Raw genomic sequence first — 11,994 nt, 5'->3', positions numbered from 1 at the left:
GAGCCTAGTCACAGGCTATCAGCTTTTAATGTTCATGTGGAGTATAGAAAATCAACAGGAGGTCTAGAGAAAGCTCTGGAAAAGGTCTGGGCCAGGTTGTTCAAAGCATGATTAAGTTAATCCAGGATTAGCATAACTTTTTTAACTTTTCAGTTCTCCAGTTATGTTGACTATTTTCAACACATTTATACAAGAAATTGAACCCTTGTTCCACTTTTAATCCTGGGTTAGTGTTAGTTACCTCTCGAACAATCCGTCGGGCCTCCTCTTAGTTTGGCACTTCCACTACTGACAAGTGAGTGAGCTCAGCAAAATATCTTTAAAAATAAATAACTCCTTTGCACAGACAGGTCTGAAGATTTGGTTCCATACTGTTGCAAATTCTGTATTTCCATGCACCAAAAAGGGGAACATGTTCAGTCTGTGTTCATACTTAATGACTTCGCGCACTGTACCCAGGGGCCAGCACAACACTCTGGATCCATAAACTACAGGTGCTTTATAATGTGACTGACATTTCTTTAACCAGGTTTCCACACTGAAAACTAAGGATTTGTGTTTACAATGTCAAGGCACTAGTAGTGTACAATGACCAGATATTTGCCACTTGGAAAAAACCATGTCCTAAGTTTATTCCTTTACTGAGAGAGATGGTTGATCTGGAACAAAAAAGTCAATACTGACGAAGTGGACTATACGACCCATGTTGTGCCTCGAATTGGCTTGATCTAAGGACATGTAAAAATCAGACAGGACACAGATACCGGTATATGAAGTGTTGGAACATGGCTATGATAATTTTTCTCCCAAGTCACTGGTTTTTATAGCCCAGTACACAACTACATCTCAAGGTAGCTGTATTCACTGGCTTTGATATGGCCTGCCCTCTTGAATGAATTTGTTACAAAGTCAAACCTATAAGAATCAGTAACAGCAAAGTATTTAAAGGTTTGCCAATAAAAGGTGCCAAACATTTGCAAACATTGGGGTTGAATTTGCACAGACGAGATGTTACCCAGTACATTAACCAGTCCCTTTCCCCATTCATCAAGCATTCATCAAGTGAAAAGAAATCAAACACAAGGGGGCGAGACACACCTTACCTCTTTTTCTTTTTGCACTTCTCACTTGACAAACTGAGGGAAAGACAACCTGCTTATTGTCTTTTTTAAGAAAGGTTGCATACAATAAACAACATTGCACAGTCATTAAAATAATTTAAACCATTTTATTTACAGTTGCATTGCCACATACAATGTAATGCTTCTTCCAAAGAGATATACAGCGTAACAACACAATGGCCTCGTATGAGACAATGAATAAGCTAGCCTACCGTTGCTTGCATCTAAGAGTGAACATGTGCCGCCGAAACATGATCTAATTGCGTATTACACATGGCATGATTGGTCGTCAAACATTTGAAGTTTAACAGACTGTAACATGATCTTTTACACTCAAAATGCTCAAAATAAACATCAAGTAGGGGCGAAACTTTACACTAGAAGTGATGCAAGTGAACCTTCAAATGCATATCGAGGCAGATCAGGATCAATTTTTCAGTAGAAGTCTCTATACCAAATCTTTTCCCCATTTCGAAACTGCACGATGACTGTGAATGTGATGAACTTTCAGTCAAAAGTTTCTGTTACGGTCTGCCAAACTTCAAACGTTTGATGGCCAATCATGTCATGTTTTATACCCAATAAGATCATGTTTCGGTGGCACGTTTTCATGCCTGGATGCAAGCGACAGTATTGAACAGCACTGACTAATAAATATAAATAATTTAAAAAATCTCCCCACATTTTGTTTGCACTCTGACGTAAAGAGAGAGTGCACGTTGCTCTTCTCATTACACCATACAACAAATCTCTTTAAACCCAACGGCAATAACATTTGCCATTTCAAATTCAAATGTCATTTATGACAATAAGTTAACTTAATAATATTTTATTATTTTAGTTTACGGTATAAAAAGACACTTACTTTATGACAATAAAAGCTATCAAGCCTTTCAGCAATTTCAGATAGCACTGAAAAACCATTTTTAAAAAGTTGTCATTCTAATAATTTTAAACTTAATAATTATTAAAAAAAGTTAAAGTTATTAAATTGCATAATTTACTTAATGAATTATCAGGCCTCTATGCAGAGAAATTAATTTCTGCATGGAAAATGTCACACACTGACTACCAGTATGTTCAATATTCAATAACATTTAACGCTTCTGTTCACATAATTGCCTAGCATATTTACAGCTATTAACAAGCATAAAAATAAAATAATTTAAAGCACTTCAATTGACATTACTGGTATATTATTTTATAAGGTACTAACTTAATAAAATAAATAACATTTCAGTTCATTATACCCGGAATTTAAGGCATCCTTGGTTACCAATCTTTACGGCCAAGAAATGGCAACACAGTTAAAACAAGCTTGTCTGAGTTCGCTAGGATGTTGTGCACCTCTGACATGGTCTTAGTTGTGGTGCTCTCGCCATTAATTTCAAGGATTTCATCTCCAGGATTCAGAAGACCAGCCATGAATTTTGAAGAAGCACAGTCCATGATGCGACTCACAAACACTCCTTTCTTGTACTGCTGAAAACCCTTCTGAATAAAAAATCCAAACAAGCCACCAGGGCTCCTCTGCAGTTCCAAAACATAAGCGCTTCCCAGATCTTCACGCATGGCAATGATTCTTCCCAAACTTTGGCCGCCTGTTGGCCGGCTAACTGCAGTATGACAGTCAAACCATTTCTTGGTCAACTCGTTGACATGGATGGAACCTTTTTTAGACTTCTTCTTGCGGAATAAACTTCTGCTTTTTGTTTTGCTTTTACCTTTATCAATAGACAACCTTGGTTTCTCACTGACAGGCACATCATTCACCACGTACAGACCAGATCGGCGACCAAACTTTCGCTTTTTCTTTTTCTTCCTTTCATCAAAACCAGCAGGTAGATTATCACCATAAAATGATGGAATTACTGCACTACCGACACTATTGCTTCTACCAAGCTCAGGCATGCTCCTCCATTTTTGAACCATAATGTCTCTAGGGTCAGCCTCTGATATTGGATTGAGCTGATATGTGCTGAAATATCTTTCACGCGCTGACATGTGTGGGCGCAAGATAAATTCGCTCTGAACACTGCAAACTGTTTCAGCATCTGAATCAGTCTCATCTTGACTTCCACTGAAACTGCGACTTTCTGAAAAGATGCTCCTACGATAGATGCTTGAACCTGTTAAATGTAAAAACAAAATCAAATTACAAAATTGTAACCGAAGACAGCCCTTCCCTTAGCTAATAGGTTTAGGGCTTCTTTTTAAAACTAGAGAATGGTCTAGTTGCATTATGGCACATAGTCACAGTGGCAAGCAAATGAAGGCAAATTTCTTTAATTTGCAACCACTGAGCATTTGAGTAAATTTTAAAAGTGAAATGAAATATTTCAAAAGACTATTAGTAACCATTTGCTTTTTTCAAAACAAAAGTTGACAATAAGTTGACATGCTAAAACATTAAAAAGCACTATCATTTGGCAGGAAAACAGGCTTATAATTATTTGGTGGACCGTTCTAGAACTAACAGTTTTCAAAACATTCCAAATCCATTTTTTGCCGTACACAGCTCTGCTGTACAGTCGTAAACTACAGAAACTGTAAACATTAGCTGCTCTCCAACCCGGACCCACAACAATGTTTCAAAAAAAAAGCAAATGACCATGTTATTTTGGGCACAGAGTTGTTTTATTTAGTAAACGACAAGATTTAATTTCCATGAGTTTTGCACTATTAAGCTTTTTCATTTATTTAAAGCCCAGAAATAGAAACAGAAACAACTAATTTGATGAAATTTGCCTAGAAGCCAAAATTTCTTGTGATCTTGTGATCCTTTTCGTGTTACAGTGCAAATCAGAAAACTGTGAACACTTAAATTTAACTTGGCTTTGTAAATGTTTGTAGAAAGCCATAGAATGGCAGCTCAGACTGCAGCAAATTAAAACACAAACAAACAGGCAGTGATGGAGCTGAATAATTGCGAATAATGTGTCTGCTATTTTCTCTTCTTTCTCATTCAAGGTATAACAAAACCGTTCACAGTTTTCATATTCACACAGTAACAATAATTATTTCGAACCTTAAAACTTATGTACTGAGACAAATTTACAGTGCAAAATTTGCACAATTACAGCTACTATACGTTTTTATTTTATTTTGTTCACGTATGTTGCAAAGCTTGTGGAAACAATAACATTATTTTAAAGAAGAAATCAGCAATGAAAAATGAACAACTTTTTTTTATTTGCTAATTTTTGTATAGAAATGTTTAATTATTTTGAATTATTGAAATTTAGCTAGCAAAATGCTAACCACGAAATATCATGACAAAAAAATGAAGTTTACCACAAGAAAGGCTGCCACGAATAGGTTTAATTTTACAGCACAGAAATAATTTATAGTTGATTGGCTAAACTTCTGGGAATCGTACTCTATTTTTATTGCTTGCATTAATTTTCAAATTGTGTCAAATATACTGCTGAAACACTCTGACAACTCCTTTTACAAATGCAATATTTAAATGCAAATTGTCTTTTAGGATGTTATTAAACATATTAAAAAAATTAAAATACTTGACCTTAAAATTCTCAGATTTCATTACATTTCACGGAAGAAATTTTTGTGTCAAATGAATTAATTTTCCCCAAAACTCCTGATACGACGCATTATTTAAAAGGTTAATGAAATGCATAAGTATTTTTAGCTTGAGCAAGTAAAATATCTTGGTAAACATAGCGCAAAGCACAACATCGGAAACACGGCTTCCAGAAATAGAAACATTGTTTATACAGTTTATATTCGCGTCAATGTCTCCAGAAACTGCCTTAAACTGGCAAAAGCTTTGATTATGCGCGCATGAACACAGGAAAAAATCTCGCCCCTTCTCTAATTTAGATAAAATTAATGTTCAGGCAATTTTGTTTTAACACCACCTGGCTAAAAGCCGACAGACTGCAAACAAATGCTTCAACCACAGGCAACAATTAAGCCCAAAATGTAACCAATCGGCTCAGAGAAATTGCTAAATGTTACCATTATCGAACAAACGCGAGGGCTGTGCGCTCTTTTTCCTGCAATAAATCGGCACTTCTTTACTTTGCGATTAATTTTATGCAGTTCATGGCCTAATCACTGAATAAACATACGATAAAAGATCGGACACCGATATATAGTTTGTAAATTGCTCTTTGCCTGAACCGCACTCGCCCGCCCAACACGAAAGCCACTGAAAATTGTTCAACTTAAAAATTATGGCAATTTTTCCCGGGTAATTTTTCCCTTGAAGGTAAAATGCAATAAATGCAAAAGGTTTTGCCTATTTTTGGATTGAAATAGTATTTTTAGATGGAGATCTAATCGTTTGCGTCATACGGAGGAAACGAGCATTTGAACATCGCCCCGGGATGCAAAGAGTAGCGAATAAATATTTCGAAAATAAAGCAATATTTAAAACACAGACAAAGAAAAACATTTTTGAAACGGGTACATTTTGTCGCGTGCGTAAAAAGAAAATATTGGGCTAACTGCGATAAAGCGAGTGCTCCTTTTTTGCTCCTTTTGTAATATCAGCGAATAATCTTCTGATTTGCCGGAAATATAAATGCTTTGATCGAAATGATGAATATTTCGTAGCTATTAAATTTACAGAAACATTGCTTTTATCAGCGCTTCCTGACCTTATAAAGACGCCCCCGAGTGAAAACCATACCCTAGATACACCATTTAAATTTATGTTACTTTGAACTCTGTCTCTTAAAACAAATTATTTTTAAAAATAGCATTCCAAGCCAAATGTATATCCACAGATCGGGAATCAACAATGTTCGATTTTGTAAGCGATTCACTTTATCCACATGCATCCAGTAAGTATATCTGAAGCAGGTCTAAGAAAAAAATTGATGATTTCCAGATCGACTAAAACAATAAAATAATGTCTTTCTTCATTGGGTTGGAAAACGAATGACTAAAATGCAAATGGTAATGAAACCCTCTAAAGCCTTGACAATATAGTACCTGCGATCAGGCGTTCTCTTTTTTCGCGGCGGGAGGAAAAAAAGAACGCCCGATCACAGGTTACCCTGACAAGAGTGAATTCATTTCATGCCATGAAGGATAACATTAATCTCCCATGAAATATTCAAAGCTCAAATCTGCATTATCGCGTAACTTAAAGCTTAAAGAGAAATTGCAGGGGAAAAAAATCAAAACCTTCTAGTCAACCTTACAAAAATAAACATCAAGGAAAAGTGTGACGAGATCGAAAGGTGTGAAGATCCATGTAACAATAATAAACTTATGACCAAAACTTACCCCGTCTTATTTGAACATGGCCAGGCAAAGATCCGCTACGAGTTTGCCTCTGTTGGCAATATAAAGTTGAGCTGCTAGGGATGTCCAGGCTTTCAGCCCTAATTTCCTGATTTCTGTAAGCCACAGACTTTAGAATCCCACGCCGATCTATACTGCGGCTCTTGTGGCTGTCAGAATCACAGCCTCCAAACTCCTGGGAATTTGTCCCCGACGACAAGACTGTCAAACTTTTCGACTTTTGCGGAAGAGATTGCGTGCCGCCAAAACGCGGATCTGCCCACTTCACAGGTCTAGAAGACCTTGAATTGGGAGTACACGGACGATCTGTGGATATTCCACTGTCCTTGTCTGATTCTACGCTCTCCCCGGGATAAAGAAAGTGGTTGTTGCTAAAAGAAGTCGGCGTCGGTTCGTGGGACGTTTTCGAATGCACCGACTCGCGGTCGATTTCATCGAACGCGCTATCACAGCTATCTTCGAGGTTATGAAGTTTCATGGCTACCGAAAGAGGTGGAGGCCTCCGTCTTGATATAGTGACAACATTAGAGTTTTGATCGTTTGTTCCACTTCGCAGCACTTGTAATGTATCTGTTTTCGTTGTTTGTATTTCTTGATGCTCTACTGATTTCGGTTCAAGCGACTCTGAGCGATCAAAGCTTCCACTCGGCTGATTCGAACCAGTTGATGATAACGACGAAGTCCTAGAAGAATTCTTGAATATTTCAGGATACTTTAGTTCCAGTTCTTTAAAGCGATTGCGAGCTCGTTGCAACATTTCCTTGTGAGCAAAAAGATCTTCTTCGAACATGACGCTCTTTCGAAAGCCGGTTCGCGAAGGCAGATCGACCATACTCTTTGAAAATCCGTTTCTGTGGCTATATGACGAAGACAAAACAGGGTTCTTTCTCTCCGGTGAATAAATGTTGGGAACATCAGTCACATTAGTCTTTGATGACATATCAAAACTCTGGGCTCCTGAAATTCGACGTGGATTTCTGTTCAGGTGACAGGCCGTAGACTGTATTACTTCCTCTAGTGAATGCTCCGATCTGTATATCTTTGAATTCTCTATCGCTGCCATTATTTAGCGACTTTGTGGTGAAAGATCGCAACCTTCACTGAAAATCGCTTCCTAAATCTTTACTTCTGAATCAAAGATTTCTTGTGACCCGCTGCGAATCAAGCGACTGATATTTGAGACAGAAAATTCGTTGTAAGAATCTGCTAAGAATGCGTTTGACGTCATTTACAGCAATAAACGAGCGCTTATTCAAAACTAGCCAATCACGCTTTACTTCCGATGTTATGCTAATCGTTAATATCCCAAAATAGCTCCTCGACTCCAAACATCGGCGAAAAGAAATGCTAATAGCAACAATATTAATTGAATTCTTCCTTTTTTTGTCTCTTTCCCATTTTTATATGCCATAAGTGATCGAAAGACGTAAGAGCATTTAATAAATATTTTAAAATCGTTTAAATATTTCACATGAAATATCGCCTAAAATACCAGGTGTCAAGAAAAATCGTCCGAGACATGCAACAATACACTGCGCACAAAGAAACCTGACTCATCGTCGTTAAAAATCCCAGCAGTTCAGGGGGTCAATTTATATAATACACTCTGATATCGGATCGTCGTTTGAACATTTTTTCCGTCAATTTTTCTGATCGCGTCTTCTCGAATGTTGCGTGTTGTTAATTTAATACGCAAAGTCTACGGTCACGACCAGGTCACTTATGCCTCCCTCGCTAAATCAGACGTACTCTTTAAAAGCTTATTCTATATTTTTATTTATTTTTTGCTTGTTTACTTTTTTGCTATTTGTCTTGAACGTGACTACCGGGTGAAAAAATTAAAGAACGGTTAATGGCAACCTCGTCCCACTGACATCACAAGGAATGGCGAATTCATCACCCACACAGTACCACGCAGTTAATAACTGAGCGTCATCTTAACTCCAAAATAGCCAGGACTTTCTCACAACTGCCACTTATAATGCCTTCTTAGCTACACGTCGAAGTTTGCTTTATAAACTTCTTAGCTAAACGTGGAATTTTGCTTCGCAATTCAATACAATCGACTAACAGCCCAACAGCTCGACAACTGAACTGCTCACTGAAGGTCCTGATTGCACCTGTCTAACCGGCTTATACGCTTTAATACCACTGAGCTACGTACACTCTTGTCACTGACCTACACTCTTGATTTTATAAGAACGTTGATGCTGAGATTTATCGAAATGTTAAGATCGATATGCTAACTAAAAAACACGCAGCCCAAGTTAAAAACATGTTTATTTTCTCCACTCGATTTTGCATTATAGCACTCTTGGGGTCGACTCCACTTCTCATTTTTGAGAGAAAAACAAAATGTGTCACTTAAAATATGTCACTAAATTATGACGCAGTTCAGCATGAATTTCTATCTCGTACATTGTATAAATTTCCTTTGTTTAAAGGCGATGGACGCAAAAACGATTTTTTACGCAACAATGTTGCGCGAAAAATCGAACACCGTGAAACATGATACCGGGTTATACGCGCAGCTCATTGACTAGGCAACACGTTGCGAGTTTTTAGAACCCAAGTCAAAAACTCAAAACTTATTGTCAACATTGTTGCGCGAAAAAAAAAAACAGCTCAAAAAAATAAAAACCAAAGTCTTGACGAATAATAAAAATACTTAGAACATTCGGTATCGGTTCAGCATCCCTGATTGCTGACTCGTCCACACGTTTGAATCGAACTTTTCTGGGACGTATCAGCTGCACTGGCTGGTATGAAGGTAAGAGTAAGACACCCCAAAACAAACATATATCACCAGAATCTTTCTTACTTCTCGTTTAACTAATTTTTGTTACTGTTTCCGCCAATGTAGGTGGTTAACTACCTCCTGTGACGAATTGACTAACGCCCAAAAACGTCACGACCGTTCAAACATAAACTGCGATTACTAGTAGTCAAGTCAATTGTAAGTTGATGCCGGAAATGTTATTAAATGTTTACCGTCATATGCTTGTTTTTGCTTTGTATTTTTGGAATACGACAGAAAACAGAACAATAAGCAGGAAAAACCATTTAAAAATAGATACAACAATACTTTGCGCATCGGGCTTCCTACGCTCCGTAAAAACAAAAAAACAAAAACAAAGCGAATATGCGCAAATTTTGGTCATAACCAGTCTTTAAATGTCTAAAAAAGTGAACAGCTTTGCGCTTTGATCTTGTGTGAGACTTAAAGGAGCAATGTCGCGATATTTAATTCATTGTTACTATAAACAAACAAGTCAATAGTTTTTTAACATAGAAAAACAACACAGAAGTTATAAAAATAACCAAGGACTCAAAAATAACCAAGGATGGGTTCGACTGACAAAGATTAAGACGAAGTTACCAACGAGAAACTTGAAAAAAAACTTGCCAATTTTTTCAAGATGCGTTGTACCCGACATAGCTCCTTTCAAAGAAGACAAATTTAATTTATTCCCCAGAACATCCAATGTCTATTTTCATCAGTAGTCTACGAAGCTTTCAGCATGAAACGCAAAAAAAAAATATTCTTTAAAAAAAATACAGATACAGCTGTGAATTTTTTCTCCTTCGGGTACAATCAAACGCCGCATTTTAGTCACCGAGAAGAGAGCGGCTATAATTCTCTAGATCTAAAGCTAATGACAATGATTGCCGCAAAAGAGTAGTTGATTACTGGCAGTGGTTATTCAGTGAAATTAGCTATTGAAGATAGATCTTTTTATTCTCACTGCGCTATTTTAAAGTATATTTAACCCTCTCCTACAGTTTAAACTGACCAAACTGTTTTGGAATTTTCATCGTTGTCATCTCGATAGAGCGCGACAAATGTCGCGAGGAAGCGCGAAACTCACATTTCTGCCACGCGTGTACGCGTGTGCTTGTGCGGCATCGCGCTCCATGAGGAGGGAGAAAGGCAAAGGGAAACTTGACGTTAATTTCGCATTTCCAAAACAGTCGCCATCAAACGACTCAGTGATCAGTTTTGGGTCATGCACACACTGAATTAAAGGCCAACGTCCTTAACCAAAAAAAAATGCATGAGGACTGTTGGGGGTCTGTTTGCGCTCAGGCCATACATGCCGCGAATTTTATCCAGGTTTCTGTGGCCATAGTTAAGGTTCTTTATACCTATTGTGTAGCGTGATATGGTTTATTTTTACGCAAAATAAATACGCCTCGATCCGTAGAATAAACCGACGTTTAACTAACTTTTGATATCGTTTCCGCCAATGTAGGTGGTTAACTGCCTCCTGTGACGAATAGACTAACGCCCAAAAACGTCACGACCGTTCAAATTCAAACTGCAATTACTAGTAGTCAAGTCAATTGCAAGTTGATGCCGGAAATGATATTAAATGTTTACCGTCATATGCTTGTTTTTGCTTTTTATTTTTGGAATACGACAGAAAACAGAACAATAAGCAGGAAAAACCATTTAAAAACAGATACAACAATAGTTTGCGTATTGGGCTTCCTACGCTCCGTAAAAAAACAAACAAACAAAGCGAATATGCGCAAATTTTGGTCATAATCAAGTGTTTACCGTCATATGCTTGTTTTTGCGTTTTATTTTTGGAATACGACAGAAAACAGAACAATAAGCAGGAAAAACCATTTAAAAACAGATACAACAATAGTTTGCGTATTGGGCTTCCTACGCTCCGTAAAAAAACAAACAAACAAAGCGAATATGCGCAAATTTTGGTCATAATCAAGTGTTTACCGTCATATGCTTGTTTTTGCTTTTTATTTTTGGAATACGACAGAAAACAGGACAATAAGCAGGAAGACCAGTTAAAAACAGATACAATAGTTCGAACAGTGGTTTGCGCATTGGGCTTCCTACGCTCCGTAAAAAAAGAAAAACAACAAAACAAAAATAAAACTCTTTCCCACCCTAAATATTCTCGAATATGCGCGATTTTTGGTCGTAACCAGACTCGCTTCAGACTGCTTCAAACGACTAACAAAGTGACAAGTGAATAGATTTGCGCTTTGATCTTGTGGGAGACTTAAAAGAAGACAAATTTAATTTATTCCCCGAAAATCCAACGTCTATTTTCGTCAACATTCTACGAAGCTTTCTAATGAAACGAGAAAAAATTATACTTGAAAAAAAAAAAAAAAATGCAATTACAGCTGTAAATTCTTTCTCCTTCGGGTAAAATCAAACGACACGAAACATGAACAAAGCAGTCGCCGCCTTTTGCACCGAGAAAAGAGCTAAGGCTTGTGACAATGATTGCGTGAATTGTCGGAACTATACCTTTGTCAAACGTCAGAAGCGTACGGTATCTTTGAACAAAATCAAAGACGACCTTTGCCGCAATCAAAGGCATGGCAAAGGTATGACAAAGGTTTGGCAAAGACGGCTTTTACCACCTTTTTCCCCGAGTCAAAGCCTCGAAGGGCGACTAGCCGGACTAGGGGACATAGTTACTCTGCTTTGACGGGATACTGGTGTTTTTTGTTCAAGAACGCGCGTCAAGAAAACAATTTATTTGTAGCGTGTAAGTTAGCTATATTATATCCATTATCCACCTTTTGAACAACCAGGCCCCGATGTGAGAGTTGCGTA

At 37.5% G+C, this 11,994-nt stretch overlaps 1 protein-coding gene across 1 annotated transcript; it reads right to left on the bottom strand.

Annotated features, from left to right (window-relative positions):
• Window positions 1-1,208: 1,208 nt before the first annotated feature.
• On the bottom strand, window positions 1,209-7,611 carry LOC144666607 (uncharacterized). Its single transcript, XM_078528012.1, has 2 exons — window positions 6,381-7,611; window positions 1,209-3,250 (listed from the first exon to the last, which is right to left on the bottom strand). The coding sequence occupies exons 1-2, from the start codon at window positions 7,459-7,461 to the stop codon at window positions 2,394-2,396; spliced, it is 1,938 nt and encodes a 645-aa protein (XP_078384138.1). The 5' UTR covers window positions 7,462-7,611; the 3' UTR covers window positions 1,209-2,393.
• Between the last annotated feature and the right edge of the window lie 4,383 nt (window positions 7,612-11,994).

The sequence above is a fragment of the Oculina patagonica genome, chromosome 1 (assembly GCF_052425735.1).
Source record: "Oculina patagonica isolate OP01 chromosome 1, crgOcupat, whole genome shotgun sequence".
NCBI classification, from domain to species: domain Eukaryota; kingdom Metazoa; phylum Cnidaria; class Anthozoa; order Scleractinia; family Oculinidae; genus Oculina; species Oculina patagonica.
Note: the sequence above shows the minus strand (reverse complement) of the source record. Positions and strands in the feature narration are given on the sequence as shown.